General features: G+C 39.6%; 1 protein-coding gene across 2 annotated transcripts in view; it reads left to right on the forward strand.

The window, feature by feature from the left end:
• The window catches only part of Adk (adenosine kinase), a 393,218-nt gene that overhangs the window by 327,251 nt on the left and 41,889 nt on the right, over positions 1 to 24,078 (forward strand). For both annotated transcript variants that reach the window (XM_050127020.1, XM_050127018.1), the window contains exon 9: positions 6,022 to 6,136. In XM_050127020.1, coding sequence (XP_049982977.1) covers positions 6,022 to 6,136 — 115 coding nt within the window. The remainder of the gene's footprint in view (positions 1 to 6,021; positions 6,137 to 24,078) is intronic.

Here is a 24,078-nt window from a genome sequence, read left to right on the forward strand (position 1 = left end):
ACCACAGTTTTACATTTTATAAAATGCTTCAGTTTGTATTTTTTTTCCTATGTCACTCATACATTTAATACTTTCATAAACCTTAAGAGGTAGATACTCCATTCAACAGATGAAACCCAGGCCGTGACCTGTTCCAGTTCACACAGCTCACTCGGACTGCCAGTTGACGAGAGCTTAACTCCCCAAACCACTGTTTTCCTCATGTCATGTCCTAGCAATTAGAACAGTTGAACTTCAGAATGACCTTGAAAAATGGGGATGTCTAAACATTTAAACATTGGAATTTATGGTATAAAATACAACTAAGAAAAAGCATATTTAAAGATCAGGGCTAACTTGTGACTGGGGAAGAAGAGTTTGTGCTTTTGTGGTAACAGCAAAAGGCACATCACGGGGTTCATAGAAGCAACATCATCTGTGGGTGGCCTGGAAGTAGTAGTTGCAAACACTGTGGTTCCTAGAGGCAGATTTGGGGACAGTCATCCTGACTGCACCTACTGTTGTCCATAACCTTGGTCAACAACTGTCTGTGAGTCAGTTTCTTCATCGGCAAGATGAGAAGTAGACCTACTGATAGACCAAATGCCTAGGGTAAGAAAGGCCCAGTGAATGTTTTAGAAATACACGCATGGCCAGTAAGATAGAGGAAATTATGAAATCAATTAGGGACCACTTTAGAGCCCTATGACACCTCGTAGCTCAACTCTCTGAACTTTTGTCTTTTGCCCCCATCCACTTGTCATCTGTTTTCTCCTTATTAGATACTACACTTGAGTTTTCAGTACTTTTGAGCCCCTCCCTAGGGATTGTTTGAACATCTTATGGAAATGAAAGTTTTAGGCAAAATTAAGATGAGAGTCATTAAGTGGAATAAATTAGTTTTACATTAGCATAAGTCAATAAATTAAACTCTTTCAACTTAACTTACCTGCTTTCATCTCCACAACTTTTCTGTCTGTTTTTTGTTTGTTTTTATTTTAAGTATATGGTGCTTTGCCTGGATGTATCTTTGTGCACCACATGTGTGCCTACTGCCTGCAGAGGCCAAGATGGCTTTGGATCACCTAGAACTAGAGGTACAGGTAGCTGTGAGCAGCTCCATGCTGCTGTTGGAAATCAAACCTGACTCTTCTGTAAGACCCCTGGGCAAACTCTCCAATCCTGCCTTCTTTCTTTTTTGAAACAGGATCACATTCCTGGTAGCACAGGCTAGCCTTAAATTTACTGTGGATCCCAACTGTCCTAGAATTCATGAAGGTCATCTTTGCTCACTCTCTCCTGTGTCCTGAGATTATAGGAGTGATCAAGGGACAGCAACTATTTTTAATTTTTTTAAGGTAGGGTCTTACTGTGTAGCTCTGACTGTCCTCATGGTAAAATACCTTCAGTTTTAGAACAGAACAGAACCCACATGTGTTTCACCTACCTTCCCCTACTGTTAGCATCTTTTTTTTTCTTTTTTACATCCACGTGCATTCGTGTTTTTTCTGCAAGGGTGTCGGGTACACACAGACAGTTATGAACTCCCATGTGGGTGAAGGAAATTGAACCTGGGTCATGGAAGAGCAACCAGTGCTCTTAAACACCTGAACCATCTCTCCAGCCCTACTGTTAACATCTTTAAATAACCAAAATTTAATGGCCCAAATCAGAAGATTAACATACATCCAGTGCAAAACAAAAACAATATATTCTGACCTTGCCAGTGATTCCTTTGGTTTTCCTTTGTTTCGCGTGGGGGTTTTCGCCTGTGCATATAGAGGTCAGAGATCAACTTTTGGGATCATTTCTTTCCCTCTACCATGTAGATTTTGAAGATTGAGCTCATCAGGCTTGACAACGAGCACCCTTAACTGCTGAGCTATCTCTCTGGCTGGCTTTTTCTTTTTATGTCTCAGAATCTAATGTAGGATACCACGTTACATTGGTATCGTGTGTTGTTAGCAGCTTCCAGTCCATGACTGTTTTTCAGTCTTTCCTCATTGTCCCTGACTTTGATACTTCATATTCTATAGAACGTCCCTCTCTATATATTTGAGTGTCTGGTGTTTTCTTGTGTGTGGGTTGACATTGTGCATTTTTAACAAAAACCACAGAATTGATATGCCCTTCTCATAATATCAGGGAGGTTAAATGATGTCACTAAGTCTTATTGCTGATGATGTTAACCTTGATCACTGGGCTAAATGGTATTGATTGGTTTATCCTCTGTAGCTTAGTCCTTTCTGTTGCAGTGGATAAATAATCTAGAGAAGATTCTTTGGGACTAGGATATTTTCTTTTGACCATGAATTTCAGTATCAGTTGATTATAAGTTAAGGTGATGTTTATCAATTCTCTCCACTATAAAATTATTGATTTTTTTATGGTAAGTTTCATAAAGGGAGATTTGGTGCTGGGGATTGAATTCAGGACTTTGTGAATGCCAAACATGCGTTCTGAGTTACACCCCCGCCTCAATATCTTTTAGTTGAGTATTTCCTTGGTTTTGTCAGTAAATGGAACCTTAGAGATGTTTATGGACCTTTTCAAGGATATCAATAAGTATAGGTTCACTATATTCTAAAGCTCTTTGTAATGGCATCTTTCAGTTAAGATGCATGATCTTAAGTGTGAGGAGCAAAGGGCCTAAGGAGATGAAGAGGAGGTACTGTGGATTTACAATCTGTAGTGTTGTGAAGTTAAAAATTGAGGTTTTGAGAAAGGATTTACACTACAGGAAAAGCGTTTCTTGAAAGCAGGCAGTACGTACACAGTGAGACACTTGGGTTAGGTGCACACTAACAGTGGTCCTTGAGTGAGCAATAAAACGATTTGCCATAAACGGTGGACAGGGATAAGTAAGAATAAAGGTTTCATAAATCCAGAAAAGTGTCTGACTTGTATTTGATAGCTTATTTCAATCTTGAATTACTACGTTTATGAGATTAAATATGAAACATGTTTCTCTTATTAAATTGATAAACTCTGACAGTAAGCTGTATTTTCCCAAAGACTTGGTAAAAAGAAATCATGGATTTTTTATTAATTTATTATTCTCGGGGCTGGAGTGATGACTCAGTGGTTAAAGCACTGACTGCTCTTCCTGAGGACTCAGGTTCGTTTCCCAGCACCCAAACAGCAGTTCACAACTGTCTGTAACTTCCAAGATCTGACATTCTAACACAGACACACATGCAGGCAAAACACCAATGTACATAAAATGAAAATGAATAAATTCCTTTTTGTTTTTATTGTTGTTTTGTTTGCTTTTTGAGACGGGGTTTCTCTGTGTAACAATCTTAAGTATCCTGGAACGAGTTCTTGTAGACCGGGCTGGCCTCGAAATCACAAAGATCCGCCTGTCTCTACCTCCCGGGTGCTGGGATTAAAGGCGTGCACCACCATCACCTGGCTAGCTTGTAATTTTTTAACTCTTTTCTTTGTCTTGGGTTTTTGTTTTTGTTTTGTTTTGTTTGTGTAGCCCTGGCTGCACTAGAACTCACTGTGTAGAACAGGGTAGCTTTTTTTTTTTANGCCTAGGGCCAGTAACATGTCTCAACAGGTTACAATGAGTGCTTGCCTAGAAGCCTGATGAGCTCAGCTTAACTCTCAGGATCCACATAGTAAAAGCAAAGATCTTAATTCTGCCAAATTGTTCTCTGACCTCTACCCAAGGTATGCGGAATATGCATACATAAAGGAATAAATGTCAAAAATATTTTAGATAATCTTATCTGATATTATTTTAGATTACTGTTTGGTTTATGATGCCAGGAGTAACAACAACCTCGAACACTCATTCAATTCTTTTTTTTTTAAGATTTATTTATTTATTATGTACACAGTGTTCAGCCTCCATGTATGCCTGAAGGCCAGAAGAGGGCGCCAGGTCTCATTACAGATGGTTGTGAGCCACCACGTGGGTTGCTGGGAATTGAACTCAGGACCTTCAGAAGAGCAGTCAGTGCTCTTAACCACTGAGCCATCTCTCCAGCCCCAGAACAGGATAGCTTTGACCACACCAGTACTCCTGCCTCTGCCTTCCTTATCCTAGGATCATAGGCCTGTACTACCTTGCAAATTTAACTGCCTTTTCTTTCTTTTTTAAATACAAAAAATACTTTGTTGTAATAAACTCATAAAAGCACCATGAAGCTAGATTAATGTAACCTCTGAAGCAGACACCTGCCCAGTCCCAGACTCTACTGCTCAGTGAACCTCTGCACTGTTGGAAGAGCAGCTCTGAGCTGTGGAGCTTCTCCTGGGGATCTTATGCACTTAGCCACTACAGAAAAAGAAAAATGTACTGTTCAACAAAGGGTACTGGGAAAAGTAGATATTCACCTACAGAAGACTGAAATTAGGTTATATCTTTCTCACTGGACTTGTATCAATTCAAAATAGATCAAAGACTTGTGAAAATGGACATTTCTAGATGAAAATACAGAAAATACATAGATAGTTTTCAACAAAATAAATACAAATAGCCAATAATTATTTTTTAAGGTCCACCTCCTCCAGAATGGCTGTTTTGGCAAGGGCGGAGAGCAAGAGCCTTCACTCGCTGCTGGTAGAGGGAGTGCGCACATTATGATGCCGGTTTGGAGGGACTGGAGCAGATAGAAATTTATAGCTCAATAAAAAGAATAAAAATTATAAGGGAATAAACTATTATTCAAAGACAAAAAATAGAACTACCATATGACCCAACTATTCCACTCCTAAGCATATACTCAAAAAACTCCATACCTTAACACAGAGGTATTTGCACCTCCATGTTGATTTGCAAGGAAGTGGAACCAGGCTTCACACCTAGGAACAGACTAATGGATATTAAAGTCTGGTATATATCTAAAATATTTTTCAACTCTAAATGAAAATAAAATCTTAGAGTTTGAAGGAAAAACATGGAAAGACTTAGAATGCATAAAATTGAGCAAAGTCATCCGATCTAGAAAGGAAAAAAGAGCGTTTTTCCCTCATATGCAGATCTTAGCCAGTGATGAGTGTAATTTTGTGTATCTGTAAACCAGCGTGCACTGGGTATAGATGAGCATTTAGAAGAGAACCCAGAAGGGGAGCATTCAGTGTTAGAAAGGACGAGGAAGTGCAGATTTCCGACAGAGAGTCATGGAGAATGTAAAGCAAATTGGTTTTCTCCTTTAGTTCTGTGATCTTTTTCTAAATGCCCTTTCCTATGCAAAATGAAGTCTTTAGAGTTGAGTGACATTAGCATTTCTTTTTCTCAATCGGATCTTTGAAAATTGGCATTATTTCAATTTAATTATTTCCCAAGTCAGCATAATCATATTCTGTAAACGTCTGTTAGAAAAAGGAAAAGGCCCTTCACATGAGCACAGTGGCTCACATTTGTAACCCAGCCTGTGGAGGTAGATACAGGAGAATCATAAGCTTCAGACCAGCCTGGGCTACCCAGGGAAACTGCCTCAAAAATGATGATTAATTCTTTAAAACTCTCTTTAATTTGAAATTTATTTGCTGGTTATAAGGACTTCTTTTTTTTCTGGTGGTGGGGACTTCTGGGGCTTTGTGCTGGCTAGGCAGTCACTCTAACCAACTAGCAACATTCGCACCCAAGAGCAGTCTGCTGAGTAGCAGGAGGTTTAAGACAGTTTGGGTTTGTCTTTGTAATGGGAACTCAACTTGGGTCCTTTCATAAGTCAAGCAAAATGTTTTAAAGTATATTATGACTATGTATGTGGTGGGTTAGTCATTATCTTTCAGAGATAGCATATTTACACATTTATAGATTAAATGATAAAGTACCAGAGGTTTGCTTTGAAATAAAATGCATGGCAGGTATTGAAGGTGAAGATGAAATATATCATGAATGTAAAGTTTGGCCAGGCTCATGATAGGCTCCCAGGAGCCCATGTGCTATTTTCTATATGGTTAAAAATTTATTTTCAAATGTTCCCTAGCAGATACTCAGGTCCCATCAGACGCAAAAGTGTTAACTTGTTAATAAAAATTTTCCCTTAATCTACTGATTATGAATTTTTTTCCTCTTATTAACAGACTAAAGACATTAAAGAAATAGCCAAAAGGACACAGGCGCTTCCAAAGGTGAACGCGAAGAGGAAGAGGACCGTGATCTTCACGCAAGGGAGAGATGACACCATAGTGGCTACAGGTACTGCGGGAGCTATTTGATGAATGCAGTGTTAATGAAATTATCACGACAAACTCCCATACTCCTTCTGTCGTGTGCTTTCTACAATTTGACATTGGTATTCCTCTCTTCTACCCCTGTGGACATGATGGACAGGATTATAATTTATGAAAAGTCAATTGATAAAGTTTGTATACTTTTGATCTTTGGGGGAATTTTCTTAGCCTGGAACTATCTTTCTTTTCAAAAAATAATGTTTTTCATATAAACATTTGCATCAGAATAAAATATATGTATTAGATTATGAGCAAGTAAAATCCAGAAATGTTTCTTCTTCTGATTTTTTTTTTTCTGTCATTGCTGATTCTTTTTTTTCTCTCTGTGTCTTCCTGGCTGCCTGGAACTCACTATGTACACCATGCTGGCCTCCACCTCACAGAGATTCACCCAATGTCGAGAATCTTATCTAGGGCCTTATGCATGGTAAACAAGTGCTCTCCCATTGAGTTATAGCCCCAGCCATTTTATTTCATATAACCTCTCCTCTCAAGAGAATGTCTCACTAAATACCCTACGCTAGCCTTCAATTCCTGTGTAGCTGAGACTGACTTGAATTTATAATCCAGTTTCCCAAAGAGCAGAGTTCCTGATGATTTTCTTTCAAGAAGAAAAATCTCATATGTGTTTTTATAGCATCATAGACATAATAGGAATTTCATCTACTGAACAAATATTATTGGTTAAAATAACTAATATTTTAAATATGAGGCTACTTCATATTATATTTTAGCTTCTCTTTAAGCCAAATTTAAGTCTTTTGTGTCCAGATGGTTTCACCTTAAATCCAAGCAGTTAGTTAATGATTTTTATAAACAGTAATATGATTATTACCGAATTGTTTTTTCAATACTCAGCAGAACACTGAATATAACATAATCTTTAAAGATCTGCAAAACAAAATTAAAATACATAAAATGTCGAATAATCTAAATACAAAGTATACTTATACTTCTCATTTGTGGATAATATTGACTTGTAAAAAATCAACAATGCTTTAAGAAAAGTATTCTACTGAAAATGACATAATTTTTTTTATTAATTTTTGATAAAGGTTCTCATTCTCTAGCCCAGGCTCTGTGTACCTAAGCTGGGCTCAAACTTGAAGCATTCTCTTACCTTAGCCTTCCAAGTACTGAGATTGCAAGTGTGTACCATCACATCTACAAAAGTAACTTTTTCGAAATACTTTGTTTACTTCTATGTGCACTGGTGTTATGCCGGTGTGTATGTCTGTATGAGGGTGTTAGATCTTGGAGTTACAGACAGTTGTTAGCTGCCATCCGGGTACTGGGACTTCTACCTGGGTCCTAGCTGCCATCCAGGTACTGGGACTTCTACCTGGGTCCTCTGGAAGAGTGGTCAGTGCTCTTAACTGCTGAGTGATCTCTCCAGCCCCTAAAGTAACTTTTTAACAAAGTAAATATATAACACCTGAAAAGGGTCAGTGATGAAATTATTGACCAACTTGGGTAAAGGGAGTCACACGAGAAGTAAAAGACAAACTTGAGATTTGCTTCAGAAGAAGTCTGTGGATGGAACAGTTACGTGAAATCCATGGTCAGGAGTCATTGTTTGAGTTGGGCATGGATACAGGGGGAATTATGGTGCCAATTTGCCTATTTATGCATACATATGAAATTTTTGATGCTGAAAACTATTGAAAAACTAAAAAAAAAAAAAAAAGAAATGTTTGTTTCAAACACATTCAAACCATGGTAAGTGACTTTCCCGAATAGATAAATATCATTACTAAAGCTTGAGCTCTAGGAGGGATTTAAAGTAAGGAGGCAGTCCATTCAAGGAGGATCTTGTAAGCAAGCCCTAGGTAGTGTGCCACCTTCATTGCTGTGGCAGGAAAAGGCATGCTGCTAATTTTCATGAGAGAAAAGAAATAGCCCATGAAAGACTATCTCTATATAACACAGATGAGATCATTTCTTGTTATAGTATGTGGGCCATTCCTGTCTTAAACCATGCAAGCTTCTTATAGGAAATGTAATACTGCCTCCAGATTCATGAGAAGCTATTGGTTACTCTTTGGGGAGACATTCTTTTTAAGTCTTTCTGTATCCAGAAACATGTATCATACAAGTGTCTTACTCACTATCAATTTGCATAATTTTCTCCAGACTGAAATTTAGCCACCCTACCTTGTAACTGGATTTTTTTCTGAACTTAATTTATTTATCCTTTATTAAATCTATTAAAGCATTCTCAGAATGCTTATAATCAGGAATTTATTTGAGACAAGTCACTAGCTAATCTTGCTGTTCCTGCCATATGAAAATAAACTTAGAGGATGCAGTATATTGCGATGCATGATAAATTCAAGATGGATAGAGAATCTGTTCAGTGGTGTCAGCTACAAAAGCAAACATGATAAATGTTAATGCAGTTCTGAGCCCTGGGATAAGCTATTCAATGCACAAGCGTAGCTGAATCTCTTTGCTGTGTTGTTATTCATGGCAGCCAAATAAATGTCAATAATAAAAGAGAATTAAAGATTTTCATTTCCCAGAGGCAGTTCTCTAATACAGCTTGATCTTTCATTTCATTTGTAATTCGTTCTCATGTCAGGATGCAATCATTCGCCAGGCTCTGGGTGTCATGTTAAGTCATTTAATAATGATTAAGAACATAAAAATGCTTGGCCTGTGGGGCAATTCACAGAAGAGATGCCAATTTGTTATTGTTCTCCCTCCTTTCCTATTGAATATGGATCAGCCTTTTCCCACCTCCTAGCATTAAAATACTAATGGAAGATAGGGAGGGAAAGTGTCCCTTAATTTACCATAAGTGACATTCCAGAATGGTACAAGACAGTGCTAACACACTTATTAAAACACTAATTAGGACTCATTGTGCCTTAAACCTCACATTGCAGAGTATTTTCAAATGATCACACTGTTAAGTATAAGGCATTTAGCAATAATGTTAACAAAAATCAACTCCCTTGGCATTTTATTCTGGAGACCTCTCTCCTTTTGAGATACAATCTTTGTAAACCACTCTTTCCCATAGAGACTTGTTACTGAAAGGCCCATGCTGTTGTATGCAAATCTTCTAGTGCATCTCAAGGAAACGTAGGTGGGTGTCTTCACCACCCTGACAGGCATGCTCTGGGCACCTGGGGAGACGTTGGAGGATGCCAGGAGAAGGATTTGTGGGAAATTTTTCCCTTAGGTGATACAGCTTTTCTGTCTGTCTCCATATCTCACTTTGAGAATCATTCAGTTAAGTAAATGACTAAATGGCCAGGTTTTGTGATTCTGTGACATGATGGAAGCAGAGTAGCCAAACATCTTCAATAAGTCAGGCCCTGATACATGCCTCTTTTTCTTTACTCAATCAAAATATATCAGTGACTAGGCATTGGAGAAACGGTCAATAATATGTGCTGCTCTTGCAGAGGACCCTAACAATCAATTTCTAGCACCCACATTGAATAATCACCAATAACCCCAGCTCCAAGGACTCCAGTGCCCTCTTCTGGCATCTATAAGTACCCAGTGGCATGTAGCATACATTCACACAGGTACATAAATAAAAATAATAAAAAATAATATGTAACGTGTCAAGGGGCCAGGAGAGATGGGTCTGCCATTCAGGACATAAGCTACTCTATCAGAAGACACAGGTTCAATTCCCAGCACCCCAAGGCAGCTCACAACCATCTCTAACTACAGTTTTAGGTTGATCCATTGCTCTCTCCTGGCCTCCTGGGTACCCAGCACACATGTGGTAGACATACATGTAAGCAAAACAACCATATACATAAAACGGCTGTAAAAATGTATGGCCATGGGCTGGAGAGATGGCTCAGAGGTTAAGAGCACTGACTGCTCTTCCAGAGGACCTGAGTTCAATTCCCAGCAACCACATGGTGGCTCACAGCCATCTGTAATGAGATCTGGTGCCCTCTTCTGGTCAGCAAGGATACAGACAGACAGAACACTGTATACATAAGAAATAAATAAATCTTTAAAAAAAAAATGTATGGCCATTATGGGCAAACTACAGATTAAATCATTTCCACCTTTGAGATACATCTAAGATTGTCCTGTGTTATATTTCATTACAGGTGTTAAAGTTAGCTGTCATCCTCCTGAGTCCTTAAATTAACTTGCTACTTCATTCTGTAGTTTCCATGTTTTACAAAACCACTAATTACTCTCTTTCCCTCTGAAATGAAGAGTCTGTGTGATTTGAAGTCCTAGTAAGCATGAAACTCAGAAGCACACAATAAAATTCTGCAGATTTTAGGGTTAGATAGATGACTCAACAGTTACAAAGGCCTATTGTAGGAGTTTGCATCCCAACGCTCATTTAACAAGGAGATGGCCCTTGTTCACCAATAGCCCCAGTTCCAAAAGCATTGGAAACAGAAGAACTTGGGCTTGCTGCCTTCCACCCTAGTCAAGAAAATACGGGACATATGCATTATAATAAGCTGTGCATGCGCACAAGACTCATGCCAACCTTTGCCCTTTTCTGATTTATATTTTTCCCATTTGTCTTGAATTCTGAAATACATTGCTTACTTTTACCATCATAGAGTTGTTTTGGATTGTTTGTCCATACTCTGCGAGAGCCGATGCATATGATCAGTGTCTGTCATCAGGAGTCACTTTATTCCATCCCTATTCCCGTGCCTACAATATTCATTTGTGATACAGTACTGTCATTGGCTACAGTTATATTCTATCTTGGTGTCCTTTTATATCCCGGTTATTTTTTTCAATAAATAAAATTCTTTGTAATCTCATTCTGTGGATCTAAGAAACACATAGGATCTTGTAACCATTATGGTACTGAAGATTTTCAGCTTTCGGTCCTACATTTCCAAGGATTGTACCAGGCTTCACTCTCACCAGTATATGGCACTCTAATGGTTCCACCTCTTTGCTGGCATGTTACTGTTTATCTTTTTAATTTTAGCAATTCTGGTGAGAGCATGATGGTATCTCAATATGATCTGGCTGGAATTTTCCTGGTATATGTATAATAAATATGGCAGAACAGTTTCATCTGCTTGTTGGCACTTGGGTAATTTCTGGGACATTTTCATTGAAGTCTGAAGTCTCTCTCCCATATTGGTCTGTTTTTTCAATTTACAATTTATTTATTTATTATTTTTAGCCTGCATTTGATAGACTTTGTGACAAGATCTTGCTATGTAGCTAATGCTACCCTCAAACTTGCAATCCTCCTGCTTCACACCTGACCAAATGCTAAGATTATAGTCATCAATGCTTCTTAAGTCTACTTGGATGTCCAGCTACCCGACCCCACCCTACCCCATTTAGAAATTTTTCTGTATTTCACTGTGCCTTTATTCTGTATCGTGGCTGTTTCTTTGTTGTTTTTGTCCTATTTCTGTGATCAAACACTGACCAAAAGCACCTGAGTTTATATCAGCCTACATAGCCCATCATTGAAGGAATCAGGGCAGGAGTTTGAAACAGAAACCATGGAGAACCCCTGGCTGCTGGCTAGGTGGGTCAGACCCTATGACATCAATTCACAGTTGAGAAAATCACCCACAGACATACCCATAAGTTTGTCCCTCCTCAGATGACCCTAGGCTGTTTCAGGTTTACAGTTAGCTTAACTAGGACACTCTTGGAGACTCCAGATTCATAGGTTTTATCTCTTTCTATTAATCATGTCCCAGATGATTTTGTTTGCTTTTATTTCTTTTGGGGGAAGGAGGAGGTCACATTTCAACCATTCCTTTTGGTTTATTTTCTGAAGTGTTGGGAACTTTGGAAGCTTGCCGCTGCTGGAGTGGAAAGCTTCTGGTTCGATGTGAGTCTCTTTAGTGAGCAGGCTTTTCTTGAGACTCAAGTCCCCATTACTGCTCACAAGAGAAAACAAATCACGATAACAGAAACAACACCCAAAGCCACTTAAAAGTAGAAGGATAACAAGTAGTTAGGGACAAGTGGCAAAAAGTATGCAAACTGTAAAGTGAGAATTAAGAAAGGTAAGAGTAATAACTACAAGTTAAATAAAGGGCTAGGCAAGGAAAAATTAATCTGCTGAAATAAAAGGGGAATAGAGGGGAAAATGCGAGAAAGAGGGAAAGAGCCAAGGACAAAAATAAGTCCAATTACGAAATAAACTTTAATATGTATGAACAAAATTATGTAAGTGAGAATAAAAATAAAAAACATAAAAGGTTTTTTTGTTGTTGTTGTTGTTTTTTGACTTTTCGAGACAGGGTTTCTCTGTAGCTTTTGGTTCCTGTCCTGGAACTAGAACTAGCTCTTGTAGATCAGGCTGGCCTCGAACTCACAGAGATCCGCCTGCCTCTGCCTCCCGAGTGCTGGGATTAAAGGCGTGCGCCACCACCGCCCGGCCCATAAAAGGTTTTAAAAGTAAAGTCATTACCAAAAGATAATAATGAAGAAAGTTAGTTTTGTAGGAGGTGAATGAGCACTTTCTGTCATATCTAGCAACCTGAGTTTGACCTGAAAAATTCACTGGTGGGTTTTGGGGGCTTGTTTGTTTGAAGAATACAAAGCTGGGCAGTGGTGGTGCACACCACACCTTTAGTTCCTGCACTCAGGAGGTAGAGGCAGGTGAATCTCTGAGTTCAAGGCCAGCCTGGTCTACAGAGTGAGTTCTAGAACAGCCAGGGTTGGTTGTTCTCTCTCTCTCTCTCTCTCTCTCTCTCTCTCTCTCTCTCTCTCTCTCTCTCTCATCCAAGAGGAGCAGGAGAAAGAGACGACAACTGCACTGAAGAATTAGAGGCTTCCTTATGAGTCTCTTAGGTTGGAACTGGTCTGAGGCAGAACTGTTTGCTGGGCTGTGTTGTAGCTCCCCTATGTCCCAGTGGTTTCTGCTGCTGTCCTGTGCTGGCTGCAGACTGGTCCAGTCACAGATGGATATGTTTTCCGTGTTAGGACTGCGTTCACTTTAGAGCTTCTCTTTTTTTCTTTGTGTGCCTGATGTCCGTGCTAGCCCATATAGATAGTCAAGTTCCCATTCTCTCTCGAGCAGAGTGTGTACACCCTCACCCCATTTTGTGCATCCAGGGACATCAGAATTCTGGGCAAGAGTGACAGTCCTTAGTATATGAAGACTGGCGATAGTAAACAGCCTTGAAGGGGACAGAGTAATGGGCCCTCTGCCTGCCCCCTGAGAGTTGTCAGGTCTTATGCATCAGTAACTGTGGGTGAGAGGGACAAGAGAAATGTGATTAGCATTTTGGTCATTCCCTTGCCCCTACTCAGTCAGTGTTGAAGATGAAGATTGTTTCCTTCCCCCTTCTCCATCCTCTTCATCTCCCTGTTTTAATTCTCCTGTTACCTGCTGTATAACCACTTGTTTCTGTCCTTAGAAATAATCTCCTACCCTGGCTCTCCTCACGCATCTCACCCTGGAACTCCCACCCCAGGTATACAGTAAAGACATACCCCACTTCCCAGGCAGATCTTCTCCGGGGAATTCCTTACGAAACACTGTTCCTTCTGTGACCCTCACTTCATGAAGGAGTTGTTTAAACTTGGAGCTTGCTCGTTTTAGGGAAGAACAATGACAAAACCTAGAGAACAAAGGCCCTGGAACCTGCATGGACCCTACACAGGGTTCCTTTCTGCCTGTGCTGCTGTTGCATCTCAATGCCCAGTGACTTCTGAAACAAACTGTGGCCTTGACTTTCTGCGCTATGAGATAGGATTTGCCATTTTATTTCTACCATAAATTAGAGATCATTACAAGGTTGCTGTGAAGGATCAACTTTGCTGTTTGTTATGATCAAATCAACAGTGTGTTTGCAGTCAGCTAGTCTGGGGTCTGTTACACATTTAAACCTTAAGCCTTCATAACAAATCCATGGAGATTGAAGATCTTAACTCTAGGAACTTTTGGAATTCAGCACACGAGGAAATCAAGATAGGTTTGGAAATAGACTCATGTTTCTCAGTTTCTAGCATAACATTATTTTGTATATTTAAAATTAATTATATTTTTATGTTCAGTGATCTCTTGGGGGAAATAGGGAAAACGTGTTTTCTAATTTAATTTCTTTTTGAGATCTTGCTTATTTTTGCTTTATGTGCATGAATTTTGTCGGAATGTATTTCTGCGCACCACATGCTTGTAATGTCTGCAGAGGCCAAAGCACAATGTTGGATCCTCTGGACTGCAGTTACAGATGTTGTAAGTGTCCATGTGGGTGCTGGGAATCAAACCTGGGTTCCTAGAAAACCAGTCAGTGCTCTTATTGCCAGCCATTTTTCTCCAGCTCCAGAGCATATATTTTTAATTGAACAGCTGGCTACAGTAAGCTTTTGGTTGTCTGCTTGTGGTATTTGAGCATATGAACCATGCGATGTGGTTGCAGCACCACATGTGCTTTGTGCCACTCCAGTCTGTGTCTCTTGTTTCCTGTGGTCACTTGGCCTCTCTTACTGGATAGACTTCAGTAATCATCTACTCTGACATAGCAGGACTTCATTTTGACTGGTTATAACAAAGAACTAACTTCTAAATAATCTTTTATTCTGAAACACCAGGTGAACATAAATTTTGAGGGCACATCATCAAACTCAATGCTATAATCTAGTATTTGTTTACTTATTCACCAGTTGATAAAATTTTATTCCTATATTTCCTCATGTTCCAATAATGACTATTTTCTGATTTACTTTTCTTTGTATTTTTTATTTTGATGTTTGTTCTGTAAATAGCTCCAAATCTCTTCATAGGGAGTCTGTCCTCATTCTATCATAAGTGTCCTAATAGGCTAAATATTAGTAGAGCCATAATGTAGAAATTAGGCTAGTCATAAAAATATTTTATTATCCTGGAAAGATGTATCTCTTATATTGGGGTGGGGTATTTTTAATAAGTTTTAACAAATCTGGGGTTTGTGGTGTTACATATTCACATAAATGAAATTCTCCTTTCTCTTCCTATTCCCATCTATACAGTTCCTATCACAGAATCAACCAATGCTTCCATATGTTTTTTGGCTCAAAATACTCCGTTTTATTCATGTATCATGGTTTGTTTTACTAACCATCTTCTCATATATGTCTTTGTATTTCTAATTTTTGTTTTTTGAGATAGGGTCTCACTGTGTAATCTTGGTGGGCTTGGAATTCACTTTCTAGACCAGGCTGGCCTGGAACTCATAGAGATCTGCTTGCCTCTGCCTTCCTAGTGCTGGCATGCCACCACTACCTAATTTTTATTATAGCAAATAGAATAATATAACTTGGGGTTTTAAGGATTTTTTTAATTTTTTATTTATTATGTATGCATTTTTCTGCCTGCATGTATGTCTGCATTTCAGAAGAGAGTACCAGATCTCATTCTAGGTGATTGTGAGCCACCATGTGGTTGCTGGGAACTGAACTCAGAACCTCTGAAAGAACAGCCAGTGCTCTTAACCCCTGAGCCATCTCTCCAGCCCTGAATAACATCATTTGTAACTACCAAAATAGGTAGAAACAAACTAAATGTCCATAAATAGTAAGATGACTAAATAAATATTTTTATTTATTTACAGAATGGGATGGCATAGTGAACAGAAAATTACCACCTGGCAGCAAATACAATGTTAAGCAAAGTCAGAGCCAAAGGAATAGCAAACTGATTTCCAACCTAGATGGGGTAGCAATAGCTCCTGTCAGATCAATTTAAAATATAAAACTGGCCACTTATAGACAGTGGAGAGTAGTCAGAATAAATCAAGGACTGAAGGAGAATCTGCAGTTGCAGGAGAAAATGCCTTTCTCATGTCTTCTTTCTTTGGGTCATACCCAAGTTGGCACCATGTGGCCTGCCTAAAATTTGATATAAGGCATACACTCTTTTTTTTTTTTAAGATATATTTTGTGTGTGTGTGTGTGTGTGTGTGTGTGTGTGTGTGTGTGTGTGTGTGTGAATGCTACATGGTGCAGGTGCCCATAGCTACCAGAAAGGGTGGCAGATCCCTTGGAGCTTCAGTTCAGGTCATTGTGTGATGCCCGTTGTGGGTTCTGGGAACAAAACCGGTCCCTTTTGTGGAAGAAAAGCAATGCTCTTAGCTTCCAAGTTACCCTTCCAGCCCACCCTTAACTGGCTAGAAGACCTAGGAGAATTTGTCTGTCTGTATCAAGCAGAACATGAGTGAGAAAATATCTCTTAACCAAACAGGGGTAGCCCTAAACTCAGAATATAGACCCCGTCCAAATCTGAGTGACTCCTGAATTACATGTTTCACAGGAGAGAACACAAGCACTTCTATCCGATTAGTATAGAGAAAATTAATAGAGCATAACCCAAGAAAGGTAAGTTACAGTGAGATTTAAGTGCTTCGCTAAAGAGCTAGGTCCTACTTAAAAGGATATGAGAAGCTGTTAAAGAGTTCAGAGCAGGTGTTCCAAATGGAACCTTAGGAGATGTGAGTCCGAGCTGCTGTCCAAATTGGACTGGAGAAGCAGGAAGGTGTGACCAGGACACTGATTTGAAAATGGAAATACAGATATGCCACAATAGAAAATGAAATTGGAACTTACTCATCTCTTCTACAGTGACTGAGGGCGTTCTGTATTCCAGGAGCTGGTAAGATGCTCTGTACATACTGGCCCCTTAGGAAGGAACTTAGAATACATGAAATAGGGGTGAAAACAAAGAGTTTGTAGCAAATAGATATTTAAGGTGTTAAGGACCCAAAAGAGAGGGCAACTAAAAGTAGGAGGGACCTGAAGAAGTGCTCTGTGTAAGATTTGATGTAGATGAACAATTGGTATTTGCCAAGTCAAACCAAGACAGCATTTTAAGTCCAAGAAACAACACCCAAAGGTACATGCCAAGAGGAGTAGAGCAGAGCTCTGGTACAGTTCGGGGTGGGTACCAGAAGGCAAAGAAGGATCCTATCACTAACGACAAGAAGGTGTGTGTGTGTGAACAATAGCACTGTGTATGTCTCAAGAATGGAGTTCTGAGAGTGAGGTGCTTACCATATGCTCTTAAAGCTGACCAACAACCTAAAATTCATCTTTAACCACTGTCACCAGATTTTCAAAAATGTGCACTATAAATCAAGCCAGTGAAATGATTCGGCTGGTGAAGGCCCTTGCCATGCAAGCCTGGTGGCCTCAGTTCAATTCCTGAAGCCCATGTAGATAGGAAAGAACCAACTCCACAAAGTTGCTCCCTGACTTCCACTGTCGGCACTGTGGCACATGCGCTCGCACGTGTGCACACACACATCCATCATGCACACGTGTAATAATAGTAAATATTAGTTTTTAAAAGAAGAAAATCACCTGTGTTCTTTTCTAAATCAGAAGAAAAGCCTTCAAAATGTATAGCATGCAAAAGGAACCTGAATTGCTGTAAATATTCCAAAGGCCTGAATCTAAGTAATCGAATTAATTCCTCTTTTCTGTGTTGTAAAATGCTGCTGTTTGAATAACGACCAGTCATTGGGAAATGCACGGAGTCTATAATTATGCATCCATATTTGATGGGCTTGTTTACCTTCCCAGAAGACCAGTGCTCCCCAGAATGCTTAAAGCTGCTGTTGTTTGCCCAGTGGTTCTGTAGCTCAGAAGGTGTCCTAGAAAGTGACCTCTGTTGTCAAGTTAAGGTCCGTTTGTGATAAAGCCCCCTGGGTATAGCAGTTTTACCCAAATCATTAGCGGGCGAGTGATTACAGATCCAGGTCAAGTGATTACAGACGTTGAGGTCTGAGTGGCAAGCTGCCCTGGGAAGGACCTTGCTTAGTACGAAGAACACTCACTTAGTGGGAAGCCCGCAGATCTAAGAAACACCTGTAATCTCCATACAGGGGAGGTGGGAGCACAGGATCATGAAGTCAAGGTTATCCTGGGGTACACACTGGCTGTTAACGCAGCCTGGGCTATGTGAGATCTTTCCCTCAAAAACAAAAACGCACATAGAAACTTCTAGAAGTGATGGCTTTATAGATATATACATATTCAAATTTGCCAAACTGCATACTTTAGTTATATACAGCCTAGTGTAAGTCAGTCATTCCTTGACTGGCAATAATCAAAAATAAAACTTTTATCTTAAGATAGGTATATTAGTAGATATATTTCCTACGCCACTATCCATATAAAAGAAAGAATTGGTTGCTAGGACTGGTGTCACACCCAGGCTGGCCTCAGACTCACAGACCTGCCTGCCTCTGCCACCCACGTGCTGAGTTAAAGGTTTGTGCCACGCTGTGCAGCTCAGAACCATTTTTAAATGTATTTACAATTTTAGACAAATTAGGTAGTCTGAATTATAAGGAATAGAGTGCCTTAATTTTTAACTAGAGTAGTATACTTCATTAAGATAAGAGATTTGCATTTGTAAGTTTGTGCTAATTTTGCATGACTATTTCTTGTTGATTACTATGGGCTGGATGTTAAACAGGTTTTGTATCTCAATAATAGTAATTTGATGTTTTTGTTTCTGAGTGATGCATAAAGATCAATGTTCCAGGTGCCCAATATGATAATAGATACCTTTAATAAAACAGTTAGCTTTTGTACATTTTTTCTTTTATTAAAGAGCTTTCCTTTTAGAGACTACTAATGACTTTTTGGCAATGTCATCCTGGCTATAGTTGAGACCAATGTGAACTCTTGTTATTAAAGAATTATTCCATAGGCTAAGCATAAATATATTAGAAGATGTAGAGACCTAAGGAAATTGAAACTGGAATGTCTGAGATACGACTTTCTGTGTGGCGTTGATACCACACACCTTTAATCCCAGCACTCGAGAGGCAGAGGTAGGCCGATCTCTGGGGGTTCTAGGCCAGCCTGGTCTACAGAGCAGATTATAGGACAGCGAGGACTACATAGAGAAACCATGTCACAAAAAAACAAGGAAAAAAACTTTCTTAAATGAATCCCTATGTGATGTTCCAAATGAAGTTGGCTAGAGTCTGAGTTTGTTTGTTTGAAAAAGACCTGTTTATATCCTAGAAATACTCAAAAATAGAGGAACATCTACATGGGAAAGCATTCATGTCATTTTTCGTGCAATAGGAAAAATGACTATAAGTAAAATATTATTTGTGTGATGTTGTCATTCAAGAGGATGCCACAGAACCTGGAGATGTAGCTTTTCAGTAGAACCTTCACTAGCGTGCTTAAGGCTCTGGATTCCACTGCAGAGGCTGGAAGTAAGGCAGCGACTTCGTGCTTTTTTATGTAGTGTTTTAGGTGGAAACTAAGCCAACATAGTGGGTTCATTTGCTTTGTGAAACTGTTTCACTTAGGATTTAAAGACTTTTCAATAAGTATAAACAAGTCAGAGCATAAAAAAACTCCTGCCATTAGAATCAAAGTAGCAAGAATGATTGTGTCAGGGGATAGATGATAAATACAATATATTTTCCATATCTTAGTTCCAAGTTTTTAAAACACTTGACAGTTGTCCCTAAAAGAACCGTCTTTTAATGCAATTGCACAAATTTCGCTAGGCCAAAGTAACCTAGACTCGTACTGGCTGAAGCTCTGGGGTTTCATTCTACAGTGATGACTTAATTAGCAAATCCTCCCTGAATAAAACCTTTACCCAAGGCTGGCCTTGGTGCAGCAGGCATGGGGGAAGGATCAATTTTCTCTAGCTTAGATTGGTGGCAGCAGGAACTAATGAGGCAGGGCCTTGAAAGTGGCTCTTTCTCAGATCTAACTCCTCAGGGGTTGGCTAGAGCTGATGCTGAGGGCACTGCTACCCTCCTGGGACCGCCACAGCCTGGTTACCCAGGTGCTGCAAAAACAATTTCTGTGCCAAGACCATATGTGACTTTTAAGAGACGCGGCAGGACTCTTGCTGTAGGCAGAGTGTTCCTTGTCTGATGAGTGTGCTAGGAGACAGCACAGAGAATCCGGTGTGCACTCCATGTTCTGCTTTTTCAATTTCATGAGTCTCATTTTACTCGACTATAAAATGAACAAGCTGCCAGGAAAGCCTCTGATGTATCTTCCGATTCTCATAGATGTTATATCTATATTAAAACAGCAAGCTTTCTATAAAGGGTCGAGTAGTAAATATTTTCTGTTTTGTAGAACCCATGATCTTTGCACAAAGGTTTCTCTGTGCCTTTTTAGTGTAGAAATAACCATATTTAACAATGTATAAACAAATAGATGTGGCTATGTTCCAGTAAAACTTTACAAAATTGGCAGCTAGTCAGCTTTGGCATGCAGACTATAACTTAAGAACCCTATGGTAGGTATTAATTTAATGAGACAATCATATTAGAAGAAGTATTTGGAGGATACAGCATACATCTTTCGGTCTGCCTTTCAAGTGTTGAGAACATGGATGTGTCACAGTGCCTGGCTCTCACCAACACTTAGGACTTTGTTCTTTGAAGTCTTCAGACATTCTCAGCCTAGTGGAAGAAGTTCAAAATTGTGTTGGTTACCTTTCTGGTGAAACAGGTTAAATTGTGCTTTTCATAGGATAGCATGGGCTCTCAACATTTGTCCTTAGGGGTGTGGGTGCAGCTTCTTCAAAAAGGCCAGCTACCAAGCCTAGCACAAGAATTCTTAAATCTCCATATATCAGCATTTTAATGTTGAGAACAGTTTGTCTGCTTAATCAAGTCCCTTTATATCAACAAACTTTACTTCTGCTTCCAACAAAGTGAAAAGGCAATTGCAGAATAATTAACCCAGCTATGTTATTGTTACAAGGATTAATCCAATAATAATTCTATCTGCCTAGAGTAAGTAAAAAACAGGGGTGGTGTGTATTGGTTCATGCCTGTAATCCTAGCACTTGGGCTGAGACAAGATTGCTGGGCTAAGGTTGAAAGAACCTGTCTTTTTGTTTTGTGTTTGTTTATTTTGAAAGGTTCTACCACTCCCCCAATTTAAACATGACCAAGTCTCCAGGTTAAAAATGTTGAACTCCACAAGCTGACTAGCTAGAATTAGAGCACTGGAATTAGAGCACCCTGTGTTCAGTAAGAGATCCTGCTTCAATAAATAAAGTGGGGAGCCATCAAGGAAGACACCAACGTCAGCCTCCAGCTTCCATACACACATGCACCCATGCATACATTCATATTACACATGTGCACATGTTTTTCATAACTGGATTGCTTGGGATCTTCCTTCTCTAAGGCCAGTTTCCTCCTGGCCTATTCCTCTAGCAGCAGCTGTAAGCATGTCAGATCTAACATTGTCCTACGAATTATAGCTTGTCCAGATAAGCAGGACCACCATCCAATCATATGACTCAGAAATCCCTAAAAACCACAAGGGTGTGTGGTGTGTGTGTGTGTGTGTGTGTGTGTGTGTGTGTGTGTGTGTGTGAATGGACACTTCATTAATTTCCCAACTGCTCAGACACGAATAATCACACAGATACTATATTAATTAACACTGTTTGGCTAATGGTTCATGTATATTTCTAGCTACCTCTTACATCATAAATTTACCCATTTCTATTACTCTGTGTATCGGCATAAGGCTGTGGCTTACTGGTAAGGGTCCAGGGTATCTGTCTCCTTCAACAGCTCCATGGCTCATCTCCCTGACTCTGCCTATTCTTTCTATATCTCTTCCTGGCTATATTCATTAACCAATAAAAGCAACACATAAACAGAAGGACCTCCCACATCGTGTGTGTGTGTGTAAATGCAGTAGCATTATCCAGAGAGTACATGATAGTGAAGCAAGTTGTATACTAAAGATAAAGGACTCTAGCTGTCTTCTTCTAAACCAGACATTAAAGAAATTAGCAAAAATGTGAGTCCTGGGCTGGGAGATGACTCTTTCAGTAAAGTGCTTGCTATGAAAGTATGACAATTTATATCAGATGCTCAGCACCCATATAAAGAAGTAGACCCAGCATTAACTGTCTGTAGTCCTAGCAGTAGGCAGAGTCCAGATCTCTGGGTTTGATGCTAGCTAGTCTAGCCAAAATAATAAGGTGGAAAGCAATTGAAGAGCTAGATGTTGACCTCCAACATCTGTTAATACACATGTGTACACATACACCCTCACACATGGACATATACACACACAAACCAAAAAAATGTAAATTCTACACTTCTCAATAATATTTTATTTGAAAAAATGGTCTTTTAAAAAGCATTAAAATAGGTATAATAATAGTTTTAAGTTATCCAGTTGAATTTCTAATATAGTAAGATTTTATGGAGTTGATTTATTTGATGGTGGTCATGGTTGTTGTAGTTTGGTGTTTGAGACAATGGCTTCCCTAAAATTCAAGATGCCCTTTACCTACCTGAACTCTCTTGGGCCTCTCAACAGCTGGAGTTATAGTTGTTAGTCCTCACACCCAGCTCAGTTATAGTGTGATAAATATTAATGATTATAGCTCACACAAAAACATGTGAGCAGCCCTACTCTAATACAATAGCTGTCGTTGCTCTGTGTTGATCTCATAGTTATGATCTCCTCAGCAGAGTTCCTTATATGAAATAGCTCGCATCCCTCTGGAGAGAACAAGTGTTAACAATTTAGTGATTATCCTTCCAGACATCTTTCTACCATGCATACATATTACATAATTCTATAAATCTAGGATCACTCCGTGTTCTCCCAGACTTTTCTCCTGAGACACTTGAGTTTACTCTTTCTCCCTGCTCACTCTTTGAATCCATGTAAACTCTTGTGCTGTGACGCTGGAAAGGGTTCAGGGACCATCTTTCTCATCCTAGCTCAATCCAGGAGTCGAAAACACTGACAACAGTGAGCCATGCTTTTCAGGTTTTAAAGCCTAGTTAGAAGCTTTTCTGTTGGGCAGAAATTGCTCTTCATAAAATGTATCCACTGGCTGATCTCCGCTTCTGGAAACCAGGCAGAATCTATGTGGGTGTCTGTGGTAAGACGCTTCGTTGTGCTCAGTCCTACTTCTAACTTGGCTCTAAGCCTCTGTTAAGCCTTCCTAACGTGTTCCCTACCTCAATTTTCATTCTGTTTTTAAAACGTGTATTTTCTTTGTGTATATGTATGTCTCTGCATGTATGCCCCTGTGCCCACGGAGACCAGACGAGGGCATCAGCTCTCTAGGCGGCCATGACTCACCATGAGGGTGAGAGGAACCATTCCTGAGTCTGCAAAGATGTACATGTGCTTCTGACCACTGTTGTTTTGTTTTTCATTCTTGGCCATTAAGGGTGTTCTTTCAAGTTTGTTTGGGTTCATTATCTGCAGCAGTATTAGGTAAGTTCCCTTGTGCAGTCTCTTGGCTTTAGTCCCCTGCTTGCGCTCCCCATAGCGCTCTCTTTTCTGCCATGAGTGAGGTGCTTTATTTGTACAATCATTTGGAAAAATAACTTGAAACATTGTTCAATTCATGTTTGCACAGGAGTGCTGGCGCACTGAGGTCATCTTAATCTGAGGATAGGAATTCTAAGGATTGGAAAGTCAGCAGCAGTCTTTTGCTATTCATGGTCTTCCTGCTTCTTGTTCACTATCCTTAATTCTTTAGGTTCCTAACTTCAGATGAGGAGTTGTTATTCTAGGGCTATTTTAGGGAAGGTTCTAAGTTCTAAACTCTGCTCCAAGCCTCTGCGTCCTTGTCTGGTGAGTCCCCATTCTTAAGTTAAGCCTCCAGGCAGGTTTCTTTGATTGTTTTGTGGTGTGCTGTAGTACTCCTTGCACGTGCCAAGGCAGGGCTTTAACATGAGCTGCGCCCCCAGTCTAATTTTTTAAAGTATATATATTTTGGGAGGATAGCAGGGTCTTGTATTTGAGCCCAAGCTGGCCTCAAACTTACTCTATAGAAAAATGGCCTTAAACTTCTCATCCTTCTGACTGTACCTCCCATGGGCTCGGATTATAACTGTATTACCACATCCAGTTTTATACGGTGCTGGGATTGAACTGAGGGCTTTGTGCATGGTAGGCAAGAACTCCACCAACCGAGCATCCTCAGCTCTACAAACTATTGTGTCCAAG

This window comes from Alexandromys fortis, unplaced genomic scaffold, assembly GCF_014885135.2.
Source record: "Alexandromys fortis isolate MF-2015 unplaced genomic scaffold, M_Fortis_MF-2015_v1.1 scaffold_233, whole genome shotgun sequence".
In the NCBI taxonomy this organism is placed as follows: domain Eukaryota; kingdom Metazoa; phylum Chordata; class Mammalia; order Rodentia; family Cricetidae; genus Alexandromys; species Alexandromys fortis.